Consider the following 24410-nt stretch of genomic DNA (forward strand, 5'->3'; position numbering starts at 1 on the left):
ACCAGCACTTCATGCTTTGCTTTCCAAGTAATACATGTTTTCATTGCATGCTTGTCTCCAGAAGATGTGGAAAACAAAAAGGTCCTTTCCAGCCTCAACCATTCCATGCTTCTATGCTTCTGTATTTGTGAAACATAGTTTCCAAGCTTCACTTTGAAACCTACGATCTTTTTAATTACTGTATGTTAACGAGAAGTTTGCATTTACAACTTTGGCATATGTCTCACCCACAGTGATGGTGCAGAGCATCTGAGTTTCTTTTCTTCTTCTCCTTACTGCCAGGAATGCATTGCTGTACAGGTGATCTCAATGTAATAGGTAAGAAACATTTGTTAGGATTATTTGCCTGCTTCATTTAAATGCATCATTTATTACAGACATTCTTTGACAGCTGAGTGTGTTTTGAAGAGGTTACGCAATCACTTGAGGGACAGATGGTCCCTTCTCAATGTGAAATTAAACTTTTGCAGTGGAATGTACACATTTGAAAAAGGGGCATAAACTTAATCCTTCTTTCTTTGCAAATTCCCAGACTTGCAGCCATCTAAAATGCATGAGGATGGGAGGAGGCTCCAATCCTTTTGTTTTAATGCAGGAAACTTGCCTATTCCTTCACAGTGTGGGCTGCCTCCTAAAACAAAACCTGCCTCCAGTTGTTGCCTGGCTTATGTGGACCCAGGCCTCCTCCCATGAAAACAGTGCCTTGGGGAAAAGTGCGACAAAACTCTCAAGTAAAACAATCATTGTGAAAATGGGAATAGCTTTCTATATTGCTTTGGAGTCCAATGGGGTGTGAGAAGCTCAGTGGCACTGATGAAGCAAACTCTATGCCAATGGTTGCAGGTTCAACCGAGTGCCCTTGGTGCTAATATACATGATTTTGTTATAATCTTGTTTGAGTTGTCCGTTTCTGTAGCCAAAAGCCAAGTCTGAGCTCTTGTGCAACAGTCGGCAGAGCTTTGGCCCTTGGTCCTTGATTTTAGAACGGGGGAAAAGGTTCTAAAGGGTACAAACCCGTCACTTGTTTGATCAAACTCATCTTCACAAAGTGCTGACACCAGTGTCTAGCAGGAAGGTAGATGAAATGCATTAGAAACACCATAAACGTGAGTATCCACATTTATTTTGTTTTCCATTTGTATTGCTGGGCACTGCAATGAGGAAATTAATAACTTCTTAAGGCATGTTACAGTTTCTGTTTTGTAAGAGTTCTGAGTTGGCAAACAAGTAAAGAATGGATGAAACACTGCAAATTCAAATTAGAGAATTCTTTCCTCAGCTGGGTTCTCTGGTTTTGCTCTGTCAGTATTTTACACAGTAAACACGTAGAGTAATAAAAGCGCTCCTAAGAAAATACTCAGATGTCATGGAATATTTAGGTATTCCAATTATTTAGGGAGATTTAGATTCCATTTCAACAATTCCATTATGTAATGAATTAGTTCTTAGGTAGCCATCTTTATGAGGTTTTCACAAAGGTCTGGCTTATGTAAAGATAACTCCAACTTCTCTGTGTGTATAAATCCATCCAACAGGTTTCTAAGATCAGAACTTTGGGAAGGCTTCTTTGGAAACAACTCCTGTCAGAAGAATGGCACCATCTTGTCTACAGATTTGTTCCTTGCTGCTGGCTTTAGCAGGATTCACCATTTTACTTGTTACTACCATGTCCAACAGATGGAAGGTTTCAGACATTGGAACAGTGCTAGTTACTACAGACTGGATTTCTGAAGGCCTTTGGATGGACTGCGCAGTGACTGCTGTTAGATCACTTCAGTGCAAGAAATTTCTCTACATGTTGAGTTCAGACAGTAAGTCGGCATGGCATACGGAGATATAATCCAGGGATGTAATTCTATTCCTTCCTTCTGGCCACCATGCTAGAGCGGTGGGGCAGCATATACTGCAGTGGTCACAGAGGGTCTAGTATGGACAGGATCTGTCCTGTAGTACCTGCAGGCAGGTTAAAGGGTCCCAGTGAAATCTATAGTCTTCATGCTGTAATTCAGCTCAGTAACTGATGTGGCTTTGCTGCCATCTCTGTTGTGTGCACATAGATACACAATGAATCCAAGATAATTTTATTTATTCATTATGATAATTATGATAATTAATTATTTTTTATCTGTTATTACTATTTTGGAAGAACTAGCATGCTTTACTTGGCCTAATGCCTAACTAAAAGCAGATCATAGGTCAACAAACACTGGTGCTTTTTCATGCCTTGGTGTGAGTCAGAAGTTCTTATATGCTCCAGAACTTATTTGATATTTGGTGCTGAATCTGTGTATTTGTTCTGGGATTTCTCAGAAGTGGCCAGCTTAAACTAAAACACATCTGTGCCACTGATTCTTTGGGGTTTTCTGAGATAGGCTGTGCTAGCAGGGTAGTTTACAAGCAAACAGAAGGAGATTTGTCTTTGCAGGGACTTAAAATTATCTATTTAGGTTGTTCTAGACGTAAAAAATATCTTTCTGTGAACACTACTTTTATAGTAAAGGACCAGGAAGGACTGACACTGAAGTTCTTTCCTCAGAAAACTGAGTGCTGGCACAGTCACAATATACCCTTTAAAACCTGGTGTTTTCTTAAGCTCTGAGCTCAAAACAACCCAGTGTTTATTCTTTTACAACTTTCAGTGTCATGCAGTCACTTTATGAGTTGTATCATGGAATCATTTCTTCAAGCCTTCCTTGCTTTATAGATCCTTGATTACTGTCATTGCTGTTTGTTTGGACTCTTTCCAGATCACTTAGCCTCTATGTGCAGAGCTCAAAACTTGTAAATGCCGCCTCTCACAGGTTATGAACACTTGTTTTTCTTGACGTAAACATGGACTCCACTAAAGTCAGAGCTGCCTATGGCAGATATCTCAAATGTGAGAGTTTAACTCTCAAGATTCAGCTTGTTTTTTAACCTCCTTAAAAGCCAAAAATTCATTTGGGATAATAGAAACCAGGAAGGTTTTCCAAAACCAAGTAACCAGGCAGTGATTCCTGTGCAAGAACTTGCCAGTTCTTCAAATTTGTTAACTCTGTTGCAGCAGGAGCCCAGAACTAATGCTTCCAAGTCACCAGAGGAGATCAGTTCTTACCACACGCCATCTAGTTTCTTTAATAGTCTGCAACTATAGAGCTACACAGGATCACACTGGCTGTGCTTGCACAGCTGTTCTTATTTGTATCAACAGCAATGATCCTCTCAGTTGTCAAGGCTGCATGAACCCACCAACCTACAGCATCAGCTCAAGCTGACCAGTGCATTGTGGAAGAAACCCCATGTATCTGTTACGGGCATGCTGTGACACAGCGGCTAATTCTTGTGGTAGCCTTTATGTAAATGCTGTGAATCTCTTACCATGTTGCGTCATAGCAGGATTATTTTATGAAGAAACTGTGACTCCATTTCCTGGAGATAAGAGCAGGTTATCACTGCAAGAGATGGTTAACCCCGTTTGGATACACAAACCGGTGAAGGTATTAACATCAGTGGGTGATGTGAAGCGAGTCTATGGGTTTGTTCAGTCAAGAAGCAAGTAAACCAAACTTAACATGCTTCTACTCTGCCGAGAATAGATACATTTTGTTTTAATATCACAATATTCTGACAAACAGATGCAAGCAGCTGATATTTATGACTTTTCAGCTAGCTGGTTTCCTTCATCATTTTATTCCTTTCAAGATGGGTCTGTCAGAGTGGCTCATCTCTTCCCTTCTGTTTCATTTCTGTGAAATAGATTATATTATATATTATTATAATTGTATCCCAGTGTAAGTGGGACTATTTTTAAGATCAGATGTGTTCAACTGTAGATCAATAGACTGTAAAATATTAATGGAAACCACTCACCCACAGACATATCCTTCCTGAAAGAAGCTGGCAGTAGAGTTGCAATGGATTGCTCATGACTGTAACTTCAAAAAAAGAGTTTCTTTTGTTAAATTTTACAGCAACAGAATAAAATTCCTGTTCTCAAGCTTTTTTATGCTTCAGTCATCAATAATGTAACAGAGTAAATCTTTTTGACTTGAGAGCAATAATAAAATGAAAAAACATTTCAATCTCGTGTAAACCCTAGTTGACTCCAGAGGAGAAACAGAAATAAGGTATTTGCCAATATTATCCCTGTTACAAGATATTTTGTAGAAATACTGACTGGGCTTTCAGGCTAAGGCAAGATATTGTCACTTCTCCTTAGAGAAAAGAATGAATCTTGTCATTTTGTTGTTAAACGCTAATATCTTTATCATGAACTGCTCCCACTTCTTATTGTCATGCACTGTAAGCCTTATCTGGGGTTGAGCAAAGAGCAAAGGTAGCCTCATTTTGGAGTGAAACCCAGAGATTAAACAGCAAGGAGGCTTCTGAAGGCTTCACTTGATCGTAATCTAATTATAGGGATATTTAACTGTTGCTACTCACAAGGATGACTTCTGCGTTGGAAATTGTTAGTCTTCTTTTGTGCTTGGGTGGGCTGGCAATTATTGGAGCTACTTTGCCGAATAACTACTGGAAAGTCTCCAGTTTACATGGCAGTGTGATCACAACGACCACGTTGTTTGAAAACCTGTGGAAGAGCTGTGCACAAGACAGCATTGGAGTATCCAACTGCAGAGAATTTGACTCTCTGCTTGCATTGCCTGGTATGTGACTCTGTGCATTCTTGTTCACACAGCTTGAAAATTTGCTGGTAAAAAAGTATTAAGGCTTTTGATTGTTAAACTGGGAGTACTGGAGAATAACTGGCCAAGAAGTACTTTGTGGGTTGAAGTAATAAGAACCTCTTACGCGTCGGAATGTGTCAGGCACATTGAAAATGGCTATAAAATAAGGCAAATGAAATCACTTGATTTAAAATATGGTCTAATCTCTGTTCTAGCATCTTGTGGGAAGAACTACCAGGAGACATCTTTTAACGCATCTTCTATGACCGTTCCATGTTTATTTGGAATTATTGTATAGGGCTTCTTTTGCAGTACTTGATAGCTAATGTACTGTAGCTGGAGTTTTTGCATTTAAAAATTAGAGCTAAGAAGTGGCAATGGGGTTTTGTGTGTTGAGACTGAAAATCATAGATAATGCAAGAAATACAATGAGTATCTGTTATAAATATAGTATAAGTTATACAGTGAGTGTATGTTATAAATTAATATACTTCAGGACTTGTTAACTAATGTCTTCTTGGATGTGTTTCTAAATATCAGGATGTTTAGATTTGCTGTCCTGTATCAGTCTTCATCAGAATTGCGGATGGTCCTTAAATGCTCAACTAAAGCACTGCTCCATGAATAGTAAGCACGTTTATAGGCAGGAAAGCTGGTTTTCACTAATCTTGAAAAACTAGGTGTGTAGATACTTATCCCAGCATAAAAATGCCTTCCTGTGTAGTTGAATTTACACTGGGAGGTAGCTAAACTAAATAGGTAGGAGGTTACTCATAATCTGAAGACAGTGTAGTATAGGATTAGTGGGCAGAAGGTCTTAAATGAACTTTCCCTCTCAGTCTGAAATATAACTATGTTGCTGACCACCTCTGACACTACCACAGCAATTCTCTGAAGCTGTGTCCAGTATTTGGGGAATAATCTGTTCTTTCCATCTTTCAGTGCTATCTAATAGTTGGTTTTAAAATGCCTGTGTGAATGAAGAGGAACATAACTCTGTTTAAACTTCTTAGACTCAGAAACAGCAGGATCATGTCCTTATGTGAGCGTTCATTTGGGTCATGTGTAAACCACTTCAAGGGTTGGTTCATAACCTACTGCTACTGACTCTAGGCAGCATCTTGTCTTTGATATATTTACACGGGGTGTTGTCTCTGAGAGTGTCACAGAGCTCCCATCTGTGCAGATGTGGGCAATGGGGCCATATTCGGAGCATCTTGGAGCTGCTGAGGAAAAAGTGGGTTTTAAAGAAATGGAGGTGGGCAGGAGGATCATCAAAGAGTACCATGAGTGCGCTAAAGCAAAGAACTAAAGGCAAGCAACAGCAAGGCTCCTGGAGACTTACAGCTAACAACATGGAGCCAGCAGAACGTTAAAAACCAGGGCCAGACAGACATAAATGAATTGGCCAGGGTCTGAAAGTGAATTTGTGAAGACTAAATCTAATCTGTTGAACAGGAGATCAGTTACACTGTTGAGAAGATGGCAGTGTATTTGAGGGGAGAGGGAATGGAAAAGCAGCTTGCAGAACTGTTAAGAAAAAAAGGGTTTTAGAAAGGAAACCTGAAAAAGAAGCAAATTAGAAGACACTGAACTGTAGAAAAAGTCAAAAGGACATCTGGGCAAAGCAGGAAAGAGGAAGAAATTGCAGTTGGTAGCAATGAGGGCTGAGACCTCCAAGAAATGTCTGTAGAACTTGCAGGTAGGGGTCAAGGCAGGGTAAAAATTATCATTGTCAGTTTAGGTGTGTTTCAAATTGCTGTTTAGAAACTTAGCTGGAATTGCTGCAGCAGAAGATGCCAGGGATTGTCACGAGGATAAAAAAGAAGAAACAAAAGTGTCTTTGTTAACTCTCATCAGAAGGACCATAAAGATTTTCCATGAAGGTTTCCTTATTGGCAGCTGTGATAGATGGTATGGATTTTGTTGTGTGCATGGAAAATACCAGAGTTGGTTCTTTTTAACAGATTTAAAGCTTTTGCATTCAGCCAGCCATTAGCCCGAATCACAAATGATTGAAGTGAGGGCCTTTTTAAAAGCAATACTGCATGAGACTGAACCCATGAATCGTTTAGTTACAACTAGATCAAGCATTTCATATAAAGCAATTAGTTAGCTGCCAAATGCTTTTTAAACTCTCTTCCCTCCCCAGCCCCCCCCCAGGTTCTATAGGTATTTCTTCCTATGGATCATTTATTAAAAACAGTATTGATTGATAAACAGATTTTGTGTCTTTTCCAGTAAGCTTATTTTTAAGATAAAGGCAACAGAAAATTGAGCTGCCTGGCTTGTGAAGTAAGCTCCTAAGCCAAGGCTGTCGAGGTTATTGTATTGTGCTACTAAGAGGATATGGTATGAAATCTGTTACAATAATACAGCTTTTGGCTATTGGGTATGGTATGAAATCTGTTCTGTTAAAATAATACAGCTCTTTGCTTGCAAGCAGTTAGCTTGAGGGTGAGCTTTTGTGTCCTGAAAAGGTACAGGGAATCCCATCTAATACTGCACCACACCTAATGTATCCCATCCCATCTGACTCCCAAAGACCTGAAAGGTGAAGTTGCTGTATTCCTGCTGCCATGGTGTAAGATCCCAGACTAGAAAGCAGTGCCAAAGTTGAGCGCTTGTCCTAAGAGTATCTTCTGCAGGCAGAAATCTTGAACTGTTCATGGTACTGTGTGGTTTTCTTTCCCCCAAAATTAAAATTAGTGCTTAACAAGACATTAATTCCTTGAATGATGTTATCCTGTGCTTCTGTGTATTTGTCTCATGACTGCTTATTCCTGTCTTTGATAACTAATGCTTGCAGGACCAATACTCTAATGCCACATAAAGCTATAAGACCACTAAGTAAGTCTGAGCATGAATCTGTCACTTCACCTCCTGTTTCTCGGTCTGCCTTTTGTTCTCTGGAGGGTTATGGGCTCACTCCATTACAGAGCTAGAGAGCAGGTTATCATGGATGACATGGAGGTAATTAGGGAGCAAGGGCTTGAATACTAGCATCACTGATGCGACTGACCCTTTTTATGTTTGGTTAGAGCCATAGCATCATTTGGATTTGAAAAGATCCTGTAAGATCACAGAATCCCATGAGGTTAGCAAGCAAGACCTGCCAGATTGGTGACACTTGGCATGTTTATCTCGTTAGAAAGGTGCCAAAGGGCCATTTGATCGGGAACCTGCCAAATACAGGGTGACATTTTAAAGGAGCCCAGAGTCCCTGTCTGACCTTCCTTCTTAGGCTGGATAATAATCTGCTCAGGTTTTGTGCCATCAACACCTAAGTGTGAAGACTGGGAGCTTAAGTGATGCAGAATCATGAGCATACCAACTTCCCAGATGTGCCCATGTAACCTCTCTGCAGGATTATGTCTTACAGAGGGGTGCTGCAGCTCTTAGCTCTGCTTGTCTCCCGACCATTACCTAGACTCAGAGTTTAGAGTGCACTGCTAACTCGAGCACTTTCTTTCCCACCTCTCACTGGAAGTAGCAAAGCTGGCAGGCTTTTCCTAATTCCTCTCTACTGCCAGAGCCCTGCACACCTTGGCTAGGACCTGGAGTTCAGAAGTGTCCTGTGTGCTCGGCAGTACAGGTATAAAGAAGTCACCAGGACTTCTGAGCAGGAAACTTACTTCTGCTCCTGTAAATGACCATATATACTGCTACACATTTTCACAAGACCCACAAGATGTAAGCTATGAAGGGCTTGCTATAATGGTGCTTCAGGTTTCACTAAACCCAAGGAGCCTTACTGAAGGCCCAAGAAGACTTACTGGGTTTATAAAGTCTAAGTGTAGTTCAACTCTGAAACCTTAAAGGCTAAACACTCTTAGGGTCTGAATGCTTCGTTGAACCAAATAGCAAACAGAAGATTCCCTCATTACTGCTTCTGTTAATTTTGTCACTCCCCTAATAACTTCTATTTTTTCAGCACAAGATTCATTTAATTTCAGTATGGATCCTGATTTGTTTCCTCTTTTTCTTCCTTAGCTTATATTCAGGCATGCCGTGCCTTGATGATTGCTTCCATCATTTTGGGATTCATAGCTGCAGTACTCTCGCTGCTTGGTTTGAAGTGCACAAAGATTGGGTTGAGCGATGAAGATGGGAAAATGAAGTTTGCCGTCACAGGAGGATTTCTCTTTATTTTAGGAGGTAATAATGAGGCAGAAATGAGAATTCTTTCACATTTTGTATTGCTTTCCCAGTTAAATTAAATGAAACATTCCTGGTTTAAAGCTGTCAGAGCCATTAAAGGAGTCATTCACCTCTGTGCTTTTTAAACTTTGGTAGGTCTCTGTTCCATGGTGGCTGTTTCTTGGTATGCTGCGATGATTACTGCTCAGTTTTTTGACCCACTGTATGCTGGAACCAAGTAAGTCTTTAGATCGCTCATACCAAACTGCATGATGTGTTACAGACGGTTGCACTAACCTCAGCTGCTCCAGAGCTTCAGAACCTGGATGGATCCCATTATCCAGTCCTGCAGGAGGGAAGATTTGTCTTTGGGGAATCTTTTCACCTCAGAGATGTTGGTGGGGAGGGAGGAGAGTTCTCTTCTAGAAAGTTTAATAAATGTGTGGGGAACATCAACCCCACATCTGAGGGGCTTCTGTGCCATTAACCTCACATCCCAGTGCTATGGAGAAGAAAAGTTAAACTCTTCATTTTCTGCAGCATTTAGACCAAAAGAGGTGCAGAATTCTAGCTATGGCTAGAATGGAATGCCTCAGATGTAGAAGCAACTAAAAAGGCATAGAGAAACCAGCTTGAACTGCATGATAGTGACCTGCAGACAGCTGAGAAACATCCCTGTAATGTGTTGCTTGTCTTGAAGAAATGAAAAATTCATCCTATATTAACAGCTCAACATTTGTTTGCCTCGTGAATTAAAATGAGGCAAAATCTGTGAGGCTTTCAGCTTGTACAGTTGCACACAAAGAAGTTTCAAGGTATAAAAGCCCAGATTCTTCTCTGACGTAAAAGCTGTTAGAAAACATACGATATAAAAGCTGTCTTGAAAACCAAATGCCTGCTTATGGCACCTTATCTAGGGGCCATATTTAGCAATGAGGAACAAGGGTAGAGGTGACCTGGCCTCTCCTTCAAAGAGGGGGGGAAAAGGGAAAGGGAAACAATATATTGTGTATGGAACATGAGAGAGCAGGTTTGAGGAAAAGGGGACATTTATCATTTGCCAGGACCTCTACCAAGTATATAATTTTTCAATCAATAAACTATCAGTCTTTAGTTGCTAGGATCATATTTGAAGTGTTTTGTAAGCTTTGTATGGAGAACCAGTTCAGGGAAGTCAGAGGTGAAGTGCTCTGTTACGAATCAAAGTACTTTAAGCAATTGCTTTGGATGTTTGTCAGTTTTCCTTCTGTTTTCAAACAAGCACTTACAAAGAAATTGCACTTGTGAATACTTTTTGTTGTTTTATATCCCCTTGAGGGAATTATATGAAGGGTAATAAATACATTAGAGGACTGAAACAACTGTTGATAAGGAATTTCAGTTAGTGGGATAGTTAGTGAGTTTTATAGTTATCTGCTACAGTGTTGGGGCTTCAACATCGATGCATGTTAATCAGTTACCAGGTGGTTTGCATTCAGTAGCTAAAGAAACCTCTTCTTTTCTAGTATCTAAATTTCATGTTTAATGCTATCAATTCACTAAGAGGTTCCTAGTGAATTAACTTTGATAACTGGCAAAGCCAGGCATGCTCTTGAGGAAGTTTGTGCTCCTTGGACTCTGTGAGACAGGTTTAAAATCAGTTGCAGGTCGGTATTGATCTTCACCTTTCAGAGACCAGCAAATCTGTTTTTCCATATTGCATCTTTTTGTCCTGACTTCAGCAAATCAGTAAAGTTAACCTCTACTGACTCTTCAGGGAATTTCTCACACAGCTGTGAGAGCAACCCAAGTTCTCCAGATCTCTCCGATGTACTTTGCTTTGGTATGAATGACATCTACAGTATTCCTCTCTGTAGGTGGCATGCACGGGTCAACACTCTCTGTTCCTTATTATTCCTCCAGCAACTTGCACTCCTGCATTTTGAGATAATTATTATCTCCGTGCTCCATGTTCGGAGAGTGCCTAAAACAGCGGACACCTTGCGGTTCCAACGTGGGATGAGAACACAGAGAACAACGAACCTGTGTAAACCTTCCTGTTAGCAATTAATTCTGAGTCAGAAACTTGGACACTTCTAAATAATGACCTTCTGTTTACAAGTGGAAAAACTCCACACATATCTGGCTTCAGGATACCTTCTACACAGTCTGTGACACTTATTTTGCCCTTGTATCAGGTGTCTCAGAGCACATAGGTACAGCCATATCGTGGATATAGTCTTTGTCTGAATATAGAAACTTGTTTTCTTCTTTATGTGAAACTCCTGTCAGATTTGGCCAGGCTTGATTGTGCATAGTCTTTGGGTCAAATTCATCATCAGTGAATTTCTTGGACTGGACCAGGGGGTTTCCTCAGAGGTGTAGTTTTGTACAGTAAAATGGGGAACTATTCCTTTTCAGCTTGGGACTATCCATAAACATATTTCAGCCATATAACCACAGAGAGTGCTAAATATTCTTTAGGATACGTAAATCTGAAAACTAGCCCTGTACAAGTAGCTACTTGTAGGTGATCTAGTTTCATGTCCATAGAAAACTGATTTCTACGGTTAGCCTTTTCTTATGACACAGACAGTAAGGTCTAAATCATTGACTTTCACAAACTTACTTAAGCAGCACAGCCAATACAAGGGCAAAGTAAGTGTTGTGGACTGCCCAGAAGGTATATTATCATTATTTATTATCAACAATTTATGAAATACATGCAAGTATTCATTGCTGCTTATCTTTGTGTTGCCTAGTACGTCCTGTCACTAACTTGGCAGAGCACTTCTAAATACACGTAAGAGTTTGACGGAACACTGACACAAAGCCAGATCTGTTCTCCTCTGGTATCTGTTGCAGTAATCTTTCAGTTACCTGCTTTCTATGCAGACTAGAACTTGTTTGCATGATTTACGTACCTTATGACTCAGTCTAAAATAATGGCTTTGTGATCCTGTTACGTGCTCTTTCCATAAAATCTCTCATGTTTCAGGTATGAACTAGGAACCGCTCTGTACTTAGGCTGGGCTGGATCTGCTCTTTGTATGATTGGTGGGATCTTACTGACCTGTTCATGCAAAGCGAAGAAAAACCAGGATTACAGGTAATCTGGGATTTGGCAGTTGAAATAGCAGTTGCCAATTATATGCCATTGTCTACTGTGTACTATTCTCTCTCTCTCTCTCTCACTCTCGCTTCCTGTAGCCATAGAAAGCACAAACAGCAAATTGTACCTATAGTGGTGTTACGGCATGTCACAGACCGGTGATGGCAGGGGATGCTGTACCAAATACTTGTACCTTCCAGACAGTGTACTTGTGGATGCTTTGCAATCACTGGTCACCTGTAACTAGTATTTGGTAAATCTGGGTACTGCTAATGGTTCCAAGATCTACATGATGATGTGCAGTGAAAGAGAGAACTATCTACTGCCAAAAGGAAATTATATCAAAGAATACAGCATATTAGATCAAGTTTCTGTGTAATACTCACTAGCATTAAAACATTCAAACACCATTTACCTTGCAGAGAGTGTAACGGCATTTCCTTCCCAAGGGAGATCCAACTGATCATTAGATGCATATGATGTTTTTTTTGTTCCTTATGGAAATGTCTAACAAGACATCAAACAGACAAGTTGAGTATTTCTGGCCTCCAGACCTTGCCTGGATTTATTTATTTTTTCTCCAGTCTTTAACTATTCACACATAACAATTCACAGAAAGTCACTTTTTGAAGGAGAGGGGGTGAAATTGTCAGAAACAGCAGAGGTCCATGTCTACTCAGAAGAACCCAAATGGCTTGGAGGATGTACTGGCTAAGCTTGGAAGGATGGTAACATAGAAGGAAGAAGCATGCTCCTTGCTACTTAGGAATAATCTTAGGAAAGTTATGTCAAAACAGATGATAAGTGAGAGTGTTCCTCTGATACTCCATTGCCTAATCTGAAACCAATTAAGTTTTACAGTAATATTTCATCAGCCACATTGGACTTTAGATCTCTCTCACCCTACAAAGTACCAAATATCCTGAAGTAAAACTGATGAGTGGAATAACAGAAGTTCAACATGACAAATGACAGATGAAGGGGTTGGCTGAAGAGACTTCTGTTTTCCTTTCTCATCATCTTGATTCCTGTATTAAAACTGCAGTTTAAACAAAGGCATTAAGGTCTAGGTTCTCTTCTGCTTTAGGGACTTGACTAAAATGCCTTGAGTAAGAGCACATGCGAGTTAGGAATCCAGGGTGTGTTTCTCATTACCAGAGAGATGGCTGTGCTCTCTGTCAAGTAGCTCATCTGTTTTCCGTTAGGTGCAAGACTGTTGAGAACAATAGGCCTCTAATTTCTGCCCCTTCCTGAAGTATGTGCTGTTGGTGGGTTGGATACAGACCTAAATGAGTAACTTCCCAAGTATCTGAAGCTGTGGATGTGTGCATAATAGCTATTGTTTTGTATCTCTTTCTTCTTAATTCACAGTTTCAACAAATACGCATACTCAGCAGGCCACGCAGCTCCTCAGCCGGATGTGTACACCAAAAACTCTGAGACAGTCATAAGCAACAAGGAGTACGTCTAAGGTTACCTTTTACATCACTTGTAACGTTAGTAGGTTATGACCGCAAATAAAGAAGCGAACTACTCCCAGGGTTCCTGTTCCAAGCTGCAATCTTTCATCTTAATTTGGAGCAGTACAAAGGAGGAGGTATGGTTTCCAGTGTCAATAGGAATGGTTTTCCAGATGGTTTTCAATTGTAAACAGGATTATACAGAAGATGCTGAGATGTGAAATGCTGCTGCATGCAGGTATTCTGCATGCTTAGGAGCCTGATAAAGGTTAACCTCAGTGTTCAGTGTATCCTAACAATCGAGAGCAACTGTTTCTATTTTGGCAGACTCAAAAATGCGGAACTGATACGCTGTAGCTAACTGCAAGTTAATACACCTCACAGTTAGAAATGGATGGGGTCTGCACTAGTGTTTAGCTTCCTACTTTTGTTCAGCAGCTTTAGCTTTTGACAGGAAATAAACTTTATTCCACAGATGATTAACTGAAACAGGTTTGGTTTTTTTTTTAATGAGTGGTACGCTATCCATGAATAAGGATATAATCTATAAACCTGGGCTAGAAGTCTCACCTGAAATTCATACTGACCATATATGATGGTCAAGATTTAAAACAAGCACAAACATTTCCCTAATAACCACTCACCTCCAGGTCTGCAGATGTGCAACAAAGTTCTTGTTGGTTGTGATGCAGATATCAGATATAATACAGATATGATGCGGAACGAACCAGACACAGCTGGGAGTGCAGAAAACACCTGGTGCTAAAATGCTTTGTGGTACCTAAGAAGATCATAGGCCCATTTTTCAACTTTTATTTCTATGATTTCAGCTTTAAAAATAACCCTATTTTAAGTCTGAGAATTTCTACTGCTTGTGAATTGTCTGCTCAATGTAATTCCCCTGCGCCTTTATTCTCCACCATCAGAATTTCTGCTTTAAACCACGCCACTACTGAGAGTGTGTGTTTGCCTTGTGTAAGCACTCCGGCAGGTGACAATGAGCTCACTTTACTTTGTACTGATGCTTTGAGCAATGTGCAATGGAATTTGACACTGCAGGTTCACAGGTTTCATAACTTGTCCCTTTTAAATTACAGATGTATTTATATACATATATATATGTACATATGTGTGTATATATATATACACATATATATAAATACAGATGTATTTATATACAGATCATCAGAATACCTTGGTGTTTCTCTCTGCTTTTACTGACTTATCCTAAACACAATTGTAGTCTGATTTGGAAGTTTTGTGTGGCCTCCTTGATATCCTAATAGATAATTTCACAGGGAAACCTGCATGCAGTTTTCAGCAGAAATGATTTAGCCATGTTGATTGCATGCAGACACAGCTGACTTGTACGCTGACACATCAAGGCATGAATTGGGCACTGACAAGTGTTAGGATTACTTTTAGATTGCCAGTGTCATCTTCTTCCCCCCACTGTCAACTGTTGGTTTTAAAATAACTCCTTTCATATTCTGGAGAATAATCTCAAAAGCTGAAAAGTCATTTAACTGGCATGGTGGGAGCTGAACTCCTCACCATCGTCTGCATATTGTCCTCTGGACAGTGTATACTGTGGAGTCACTGGGAAGTTTAGTTAAAAACCAAGAGCAAAATCCCTATTCAGTGACAATTAACTCGTTCATTCAATATGTTATTGCATTCAGTGTCATTCAGGTGAAAATAAATGCTGAAGATACCATGCCATTGTCTGGTTTGTTTACAGGCCTTCCAACCATTTTCTGTTTCTGCTGTTTCTCCCTGCTTATTGTGCATGCACCTTCCACAGCAATGCTCTGAATGATTTTAATGAACCATCAGCTCAGTTTGGGGAGGAAGGTGTTTTATGTACAGCTGATAGATGAAGCGGTTTTCTTCCTGTTTGTTTAAATCTATTGCAAGCTACTTAATTCTCTTTAAAACATTTCACACGCTGCTATTTTTAAGCCCTTTGCTCACGTGGTCAGACTGCTTTGGTATCTGCAAATCTTCTTCATATCTCTGCAGCTGAGACCAAAATCCCGCATTGGGTTCTGCTACTGGTCTGGCAGTCTTCACAGTCTAGGAAAGAGGAGAGGCATTGTAGAAGCAAGGGCAGGTAGCATGTAAATGGATTTTTTTCCTCTAAGGCTCTTGATTTGGCTATGGAATAATAAACAGATATTTTGGAGAGCTGACTTTGATCTCCTGGCATGGGGTCCCTGTGAATGTCTTTCACAGTGTGGTGACACTACTCATGTGTCAGGATGCTCAATATAGTGTGAAACTTGGTCATGTGTCTGCACGCCTCTGTCTAGCAGTGAACAAAACAGTTATCTGCATTAGAGACTCTACTGATGTACCTACCAAATGGGTGTGCACTAAAAGGTAGATCACAAGTCACATGTATTGGACAGTCTTCCCACTGAAGTTGAGGTGCTATCACTCATCACTACCTTGTCCCTAGTTACTTATGAGGCCTAGCAGATGATGTTTCTTTGCTGTGTTAGCTGTCACATAAGAGCAAATCCTGCAGAACAACAACTGCACACTCGCATCCATTTCCCTCGTTTTCTTTACATCTCCGTCTTTAACTTTGTTTATCATGACTAAGGAAATGATGGGGAAAAAGGTTCACAGAACAACCAACTTTCCATATTTGCTTAAAGTCTGTCTGCATTCATAATTACATTTGTCCCAGAAGCCTCACATTGAAAGTGCATTTGTCCCAACTGGAGGTGAAAAAGCTTACAGTGTAATTTTTATTCAAATGATGAATATCTGTGTTAACTGTCAATAAACAGGTGACAGCACCAAAATAATTCTATGAGACATTATCATTACTTACAGTAAGCACTGCAGTTCTTACCCGAAAGATGGCTAAGTATAAACCTGGTTATCAGTGCAATACCTCGAATGCATCCTTGAGCGGGAGCTTTCCGTGTCTCATCAGATAAGCAGTGCAGATAGCAGCGGATCGGCTGCGGCCGTTCTTGCAGTAGACCAGGCACTTCCCACCACTCCTCACAGCCTCTTCTATAGCGTCACTGCACTGCTCAAAGTACTGGTACAGGTCTTCAGCCGGGTCATCGAACACAGGCACACGCATGCCCCGGACCTGCGGGAGGCCGGGGAAGGGCTGCTGCCTGGTGACATTAACGCAGAAGGTGATTCCCTCTCGCGTGAGCAGGTCCTCGTTGCAGGCTGCCCGCGCGTTGCTGATGAGCAGCGAGGTGGTGACCTGGCTGAGCTGCAGCATCGGCAGCTGAGGCCACAGCGGCACCAGCTCCCCAATGGCCGCGGACGCGCGGCGTTTGAGTCCTGCACCAGCAGGGATCAGGATGCCCTTCCCCCCCACCCCGCAATGTGTATGGCTGCACGGCCCTGAGGAATGCTGGGGCTCTGCTATATTTATCTCCACCGCACAGGCTTGGGAATAAAGGCTTCAGGCAGGTCCTAGTGCCTCCTGGATACTGAGAGCTGCATTAAAAAAGCTAAAAACACTCCGAGACGATTGAACAGTTCCTAGCCCTATAGCAGCTTCTTACAAGAAGCTAAGATCCTGTCTTCATAGAATCACAGAATGGTTTGGGTTGGAAGAGACCTTGAAGCTCATCTAATTCCAGCCCCTGCCACAGGTACGGACAGGGGTTACTCCTCTAGCTCGTGTTACTCAAAGCCCCGTTCAACCTGGCCTCTTCCTCACAGGAAGGCTGCTGCTGGGGTCAGAATTGGTGCAATGATGCAGTATGGCTCAGATCACCTCCATCTCAGCTCCAGATCATGTAGTGGCCCCTCACCTACAACAAAAGCGTATTTGAGTGCCCAGAAAATGATTTACCAGGCTGGCTAGATACGGTAGCGCTAATCTTGCTGGACTTCAGCTAAACTGCTGGTGCTGTGCCAGGGCACGAGGGTGCTGACACGCGCTGGAGCTGTGCAAGGTGGGTGGGGAGGGGGCAAGGGCCTGGCCAGGGCAGGGCCACATCCATCAGTACCAGGCAGGTGCTGCAGGACTGGTGCTGGTACCAGCCACTTCCTGGTGGATTTAGCATGTGGCTGTGCCTCTTGAACAGTATTCTGTCTGGCCATGATGCAGAAAAGGAGCTTGTGACCGATACTTGCGGCTGGCATGAAGATGAACCTGGGCTGTCACGGCACCAGGGCATGCACTAACAGGGTTGGTGTGAAATGCAGTGCCAGCCAGTAAGGAATCAGCTGGGAGGGACGAGGAGATGAGCTCCTATTCCAACACAGAGGGCGGGGAAACTGATGTGCTGCTTACCTGCCATCACTTGTGCCAACAGCCTGCCAGAGAGATGCCAGCCCTGAGATGCCTCCTTAAAGGAGCAGGGTGTCCACTCCTGCAGTGTGGTACCACTGCCCATGGGCTCAGTCCTCTGCCCCACCGCTTCCTTGGCACAGCACCAGCCTGGAGAAAAGCTCTGCCAGTCCAGGAGGCACAGTGAGGCTATGGATGTTTACTGGTGACCTTCCTGCAGCTGACTTGAGGACTTGCAGTCTCAAGCACAGCTCAAGATCAAACATCCCCATCACTGCGACAACCCAGCTTTGCTTGCAGGTTAAGACCCTGCCAACACCTGCACTAGTACAAGGCCATGGTAAACAATTAGCACAACACTTTGCAATGACGACTACCAAGGGTGTTTCTGATTCCTCATAATACATGCCATGATTTTTTCCACCTCTCTGTGAGGAAGAGAACATTTAGCATAGCACTTTGGTGACTCAAGTCAGGTTCACCTTGTCTCTGCACACATAACATCCATATGACCCTAGATTCCCTCCTGTGTTCAGGGCTGATATCAGCCCATTACAAGCCTTGTGGCTGAAAGCATGATTTCATTCCTTGGGACTCCTGGCCTTCTTAACGGAGAAAGAAAACGCCAAATTCAGCTTGCATGTAGAAGTAAAACTGCCCTGTAAATACAGATGTAAGTCTCCAGCCTTTTTATTTATACTAGGATTCAAAGAACATATTCCAACTTTAGATAAACAGTGCAAGAGAGTTACAAGTACCTTGGTAACAGAAAGAAATAGATAACTGTCCAGCTATGCCAATAAGTGAAATAATTCTTACTCCTGCAGATAGAAATGCATCTGTTTAAAGCAGAGGTGGACTTTAGATATTTTGCTATACCTTAGCCTCTACCAAGCCCACCAGAAAACAACAGGCAGCTTGTCATCTGTAAATGATAAGTAGCTGTGCTCTCAAAGCCTTTTGAGACCCTCGCCCTTAGTTAAAACATACATGTTATGGCACAAAAGAGCAGGCTGAAAGACAGAGACACTTGGAAATCCGCTTTTCCTGGTTCTCCTATTTCCAGGGACAGGGGTCCTCGTTCATATTGTCCCTAGGCCACCACCTGCTCCTCAACCCCGTGAAGTACAAGCACCTTGATAACACCAAAGCAAACGTTCCCTCCCATTCACCCCTGTTCCCTAGAGCTCCTCAGTCACGTAACCAACCCATGGCACCCACCAGCCCCTGCTGTGGCTGCAGCCCTCAGTCAGCACTGCCATGGGGCTGGGAAGCTTTGTCACTACGTTTTCCAGCAGGCAGTGGCCCTGGAAATGTCAGGCAGAAGCACTGAAAGGCCCCAGTCTGCGCACAGGCTTGGGGCTTGACTTCAGCTTGTTGAGCCGTGCTAGCGGTTGCCTAGCCGTCAGGTAACTATGGTTTGCTTTAGGTTTGCTTCAGTTCAGAGCAATACCAAGTCGATATGTGGGGGGACTCAGCTATTTCAGTGCCATGGCCAAGCACAGCCCTGGGGCCACCGGATCACAGCAGGTCAGGGAAACCACTCCAGGGCAACAAAGAGAACGGTAAAACTGGATAACCAGGAACCTACACAGGGCAGCGGCACAGGCAGAGCATGTGGAAGGGTTCTGAATAAACCCAAATGGACTCAGGGCCGAGAAGAGGGGAAGCATCAACACCATGTGCTTGCTGTCAAAGACGGGGAGGAGCTCAGACACTGCCTGCACAGAGATCAGGCTGCTGATGCTGCTCCAGCCCCACCTCAGCTCCAGGAGACTGAAGCAGTTGCCCTCAGGACCTGGAGGGACACTGAAGCTGGATCCCAGGCATCAGGGTGTCTCCTGCCTAACAGTTTTATGGCATTTTTGAGGCTTTGCCTCACTGATTAATTTGGACTATCAGGTTTTATCACTGTAACAGGACCGATAATTTGGCCTGTTAAACTGTTGGTTCTGCAGGACTGGTTGTGGGGATTTCTGTAACTGGAGGCTAAATTTATATTGGCTGGTTAAAAAAAACAAAATAAAATATAAAATCAGGAACTCTTTAGAGCAGTAAAATTAATGTGGAACGTGCCATGTTTCTAGAAGTAAATAAATCTGCATAAATCCATGACTTGTATCTATCCACTCCTGGGTTCTGATGGGTCTAGTGGTGTTGTCTGGCCTCTAGCCAGCATTTATTATTCTGGCTTTCATTTCTGAAACCCTATCAGATTAGATCAGGCTCAGACTTACATGGAGGTGAGCACAAGGCAGAAAGGACACCAAGTCAGCAGCATTGGTCACTGTGACATGGGGAAGCCAGTCAAAGCTGCCCTAAAATCTCTGCTTTGTTAGAGTACCATCAACCCCAGCTCTGACCATCACCACAAGGATGACACCTCCCACCTGCACTGGTTTTTGGTGCCAATTTTGCTCATGTTCTCATCTTCCCTTAAACTGCACATTCTAAAAACTGCTAATGTTAAAAACGGGGTTTTGTTCTCCCCCTCCCTTGCTCCCCCCTTCTTAGAAAACAGCCAACCCCCCACCCCATAACATTTGCTCAGCCCAAAGATACATCTCCTCTGGTAGAACAGAGGAGAAATGCTCAAAACTTTGCTGTGCAGACCAGTAAAGTATTAGATAGACAGGCCTCTGCCCCCCTCTCACCCATGGTACAAACACATTTGAAACTCAGACCCAACCCTTCATGAATGAAGCCCAACCCCATGGCGTGCTCTTGGCCAAACCAATCACACTGACTGCTCTGTATCTATAACATCAGCTAAACCTACACCTCCAGCCAGTGCTTGCTGTACTTGTCAGGTACAGAACCCTTCTGGAAGCCCCAAAGCACACAGCCCTACAAGCACTGACACTCCTACAGCTACGTGGGGATATTTATATTGTTCACTGACCAGGCCCAGCCTAAAAACCCATCATGGAGCCCACCCCACCAAGCATTTCAGGGTTAGGGCAGCCACCTGCATGTCCCAAAGGCTGGTGTGTGGTGGGATGGAGTGGCAGAGGGTGAGCCTGGTCCTTTCCTGAGCCAAAATGGAGCTGCCAGAGGGTGTGTGACCCGCTGTCCCACCTCATCCCTGCAGTGGCTAGGGAAGGTGCACTGGAGGATGGGGATAACAGGAATTCACTCAAAAACCTAACAATGCCACAGACACCAAAAGAAAAAGAAAAACCCAAACAAAATGTGTCCCATCCTCACATCCCCTCCCCCAAGTAGGTGCTACCTCAACCTGCATAGGGACACTGCCCAGGTCTCGTTGCTACCAGCCCCAATTGGGCAGACTGGGGCTGGTAGCAATGAGACCTGGGCTGGGGTGTGGTGTGTCACTCAGCTCTCACAAGCAGTTGCAATGCTCTGGTTAGTAATAACTCCCTGTTTTTAATCATTACCAACAAATAAAAGGGATTTCCACCCATGGCTGAGGTGGCAACACAACTGTCTGTCAAGTGGAGAATCCCACTGTGCATATTGTCATCTCTCTGTTACCTATGACGGTACCGCACTGCAGGTAGAAACTGGACCATTATTACCTGGGTAAAAAATGGCTTTCCAACTAGCATGCAAATCAAAAATACACCAAACCCCAACCCCTAACACTCATTCCCAGTCACTTAGATGTAGGAGACCTATATTTCAAATTGTTGTCAGCTACGAGCTCTAGTCAAGAAACCCCTTTCCAAAGTAAAAAGGGAGTTCTGCATTATTGGGTCCACTGCCAAACTGTTTCAGCTCAACCCACCAAACCTGCTCACACTCCTGTGTACGCTGCTGAAAGCAAAGGGCCATCTCTGTCTGCCTAGGAAGCACAGAGGGAAGACCCTACAAGAGCCCCTGAATGCAGCCCTTGAGCAGCACTGACAAGCTCAGTCTCTCGGCGTTCCCAAGTGGTGCTGCTCCCGGCACTGTCGTGGCTTGGGCAGCTCTATGGCAAGCGGTGCTCCGGCAGCGGCTGGGTGACGAGATCAGGGCAATTGCATATTCCACTGGAGGCAGAGCAGCACAAGAGCTGCCCCGGAGGCCTCTCTGCAAAGGCTTGGTTCAGCCCTGAGAGCCAGGTTGTGGCAGTAACAAAAGTAAAACAATGAGGTACGGAAAGAAGGGCCCAGCACTGGGGAGAAGACCAAGAAAGAAGAAAACAGCTCGAGCACTGCCAGAAATAGCAAAAAACTGAAACCTTTTTCTCCTCCCTCTTACTCTTTTTTCTTTTTTTTCTTTTTTGTTTTTTTTTTGCCAAGGTGAATTAAATATGTCCTTTGGTTGTTGGTTGGTTGGTTTTGGCGAAGTGAAGCCCTCGGCCACAGTCTCTTTCCTGGCTGTGCTAGTGAGTTACCGCCACAAGTGCTGCACGGCAAGGAAAGCCACTGAAAGGAGGAGAAGGAAGGCAGAAGGCAAAGATCTGCTGCTGGCCCCATTGATGCCATGTCCAGACTGCTTAGGAATAGCGTGCGTTTCTGGCTGCCTGGTACTGGGGCTCTTAGAGAGTCTTTTGCCACAGACGTCGTCAGGACAACTGTCACCACTCCCGGAGCCGCTCATGTCATCACCTGTGCAGAGACAAACATGGGTGAACATGAGGAAGGCACAGTGTGAGCTCCAACTGCTGTCCTTCTGGTGGGCAATGTCCCTTCCCACCCCTTCGTGCAACCCCAGGGAGAGCTGGCCACCAGCCCTCCCCTTGCCACCTCCTTCCTCCTGCATCCCCACCATGAGAACCAAGCCCATACCTGACCTCCAGTTGACTTTAACCACCAGAAACCTCCAGAGCAGATAGGATCGGTGGCCCCATCAAGAAGGGCTAGGCTGGGACTGAAGAAAGCACCCCAAGTTTCAGCAGCACAGCCTCCAGCCACCCCACAGCAAGTTGTCTGCACTCAAACAGAGCCTCTGCAGCCTTGAGCCATAAGCCAGGCTGCCACAACCCCCCCAGACTGACTGCTCAGCCCCTCAGCCTGCCATGGACCTCTCTGGTTCTGCTGAACTCACTTGCGTCTTGGAAATCCACGTCATTCCCAATGTTAGCATTGCCCAGCCGGTTTGTCATGATCTTTAGCTGCATGATTTGCTGGCGAATGGTCATGTCTGGCTTGGTGATGTCCACCTCTACCTCCGGGTTGTTAATCTGATTAGCTAAGCCGTCCCCCATCACTTCAGGCAGGTAACTGTGACAGAAGGAGACAAGTTGAAATGCTTCTTCCCAGCTAAGCTCACCTTTACAGACACCAGTGATAATCTCAGTGACCACCAGAGAAGCTGCAGTCAGAGGCATTGGCGTGTTGAACAGTCTTCATATGCTGGTGTTTGCTGCCTGCTCTATGGATAGCCAAGCCATGCTGACATGGCCAGACCCCATCAGAGCCTGCAGCTGGCTCTGAGGCCACCTCAGCTTTCAGAAGCTGGCTGGTGACCTTGCAGAATCAGTGTCCCAGCATTGAGAGGGGTTTCCTATGGGAAAGGGTGTGTGCAGGGCTGAGGGGTTGCTCTCAGGCTGGTACCTGTGAAGCCATGGGGACACTCTTTTCTGGAAAAGCTGTCTATATGGGAGAATGAAGAGCATCTTCAGCCCCAGTTAAAGCCTGTTGGGACTGACGCCTTGGGATGACTGAGTGCTCCCAGCCTGGTAAGACCAAACAGGCCCTCAGGGATGCTTCTGTTAACTAGGAATCAACCAGCAAACACAGCTGTGCTGCCCCCTTCCACAGTGCCCCAGCTCATCTGCTCCTGGGGATGTGCAGCACTGCTGGCAGAAAAAGGACATGAAATATGGAAGAACCAAATGTGCCGGCTTCAGGCTAGCAGAAACCAGCCCAGCAGGTCCACAGAACGGAGCAGAGAAACACACATGCCCACCGTACCTCCCCTCACCACCATCCTTTAACCACCAGCTACAGGGGAAGGTGTTTCTGCAGCTGCTTGATGTCACCGTGGGTGCCTCCTTTCATGAGGAAGCAGCATTTCAGAGCAGGTATGAACAGAAAGGCACATATGTAATTCTCAGCAACAGTTCTGGAGTCTGTGAGGTAAATGCAGCCCTTCTGCCTTCTGAGTGCACATGGAATTGCAGAACTGCTTCACTGGTACACAACTACACAAGTTATTTCATGGCCAATGCATTCCAGTGCTTAACCCCCCAACACACAGCAAAATGACAAAAGGCTTGACATTCCCAGATACCAGCTCTTCAGGAAGTTCAGCATTTCTGTAGACAGGGACAGACCTGTGGGGCTGGCTGAGATGAGGTGCAAGTGCCTTTCATCAAACCCTCTTTCTCTTACCCCAGGACATTACTATTCTGGCACCTTGATGCTCTCCATACCTGCCCTTGGTCATCCCATTCCAACACTTGTCATCCGCCACTGAGCTGGCCATTATTTTTTTGCTGCATAGGCTGCCAGGCAGGGTGATCCAGTAAGTCTTGAGAGCTGTCAGATTCCCTTTGGCATCTAAAACCTGTAAACAAAGAGGATGCTCAGGGTCAGGAGAGCTCTGGGCTGCCCCAGAATAGCATTCTGCCTATTTATTGTTTTTTGCTGTTGTACTATCACAAAGTCTGTTTCTATGCAAACAGGGATGTGTTGCCAACCTCCCCCTTAAACCAAGCACCCAAGGCTGAAGGTTACATGCTAAGGACTGTTCTGGTAACATAAGATTAGCCAGAAGATCATCTTGTGGGTCCATGAGGGCACTGCTGAGAAGCAGCCTTGGTGGGAGCCAGCAGGGCTCTGCCAGGGTGGGATAGGCAGGTGTCTGTGAGTGAGGAGTGTTTGAAATGT

The 24410-nt window shown here is 43.8% G+C and overlaps 3 protein-coding genes and 1 long non-coding RNA gene across 6 annotated transcripts in view; 1 reads left to right on the top strand and 3 right to left on the bottom strand.

The window, feature by feature from the left end:
- Positions 1-310: 310 nt before the first annotated feature.
- On the bottom strand, positions 311-13519 carry LOC133226129 (uncharacterized). The gene is made up of 3 exons (XR_009729413.1): positions 13373-13519; positions 3850-3914; positions 311-1151 (listed from the first exon to the last, which is right to left on the bottom strand). It is a non-coding gene; the product is annotated as an uncharacterized LOC133226129 (long non-coding RNA).
- Positions 1536-13831, top strand: LOC133226127 (claudin-15-like). 2 transcript variants are annotated; one of them, XM_061379299.1, is made up of 5 exons: positions 1536-1811; positions 8658-8822; positions 8961-9042; positions 11782-11892; positions 13267-13831. In XM_061379299.1, the coding sequence occupies exons 1-5, from the start codon at positions 1592-1594 to the stop codon at positions 13364-13366; spliced, it is 678 nt and encodes a 225-aa protein (XP_061235283.1). In that variant the 5' UTR covers positions 1536-1591; the 3' UTR covers positions 13367-13831. The 2 variants fall into 2 exon arrangements, with proteins under 2 accessions (XP_061235283.1, XP_061235284.1); XM_061379300.1 differs by lacking the exon at positions 1536-1811 and adding an exon at positions 4187-4643.
- Positions 13832-15162: 1331 nt separating this feature from the next.
- Positions 15163-16689, bottom strand: DUSP28 (dual specificity phosphatase 28). The gene is made up of 2 exons (XM_061379301.1): positions 16261-16689; positions 15163-15431 (listed from the first exon to the last, which is right to left on the bottom strand). The coding sequence occupies exons 1-2, from the start codon at positions 16606-16608 to the stop codon at positions 15297-15299; spliced, it is 483 nt and encodes a 160-aa protein (XP_061235285.1). The 5' UTR covers positions 16609-16689; the 3' UTR covers positions 15163-15296.
- A 5108-nt stretch (positions 16690-21797) lies between these two features.
- The window catches only part of GPC1 (glypican 1), a 196860-nt gene continuing 194247 nt past the window's right edge, over positions 21798-24410 (bottom strand). For both annotated transcript variants that reach the window (XM_061378930.1, XM_061378931.1), the window contains exons 7-9: positions 23954-24087; positions 22624-22799; positions 21798-22184 (exon numbers count right to left, since the gene is read on the bottom strand). In XM_061378930.1, the coding sequence (XP_061234914.1) occupies positions 21967-22184; positions 22624-22799; positions 23954-24087 (528 nt within the window). In that variant the 3' untranslated portion in view covers positions 21798-21966. The remainder of the gene's footprint in view (positions 22185-22623; positions 22800-23953; positions 24088-24410) is intronic.

Source organism: Neopsephotus bourkii, unplaced genomic scaffold, assembly GCF_033783945.1.
Source record: "Neopsephotus bourkii isolate Nb327-2 ecotype Australia unplaced genomic scaffold, CSIRO-AGI_Nbou_v1 NB_1768, whole genome shotgun sequence".
NCBI classification, from domain to species: domain Eukaryota; kingdom Metazoa; phylum Chordata; class Aves; order Psittaciformes; family Psittacidae; genus Neopsephotus; species Neopsephotus bourkii.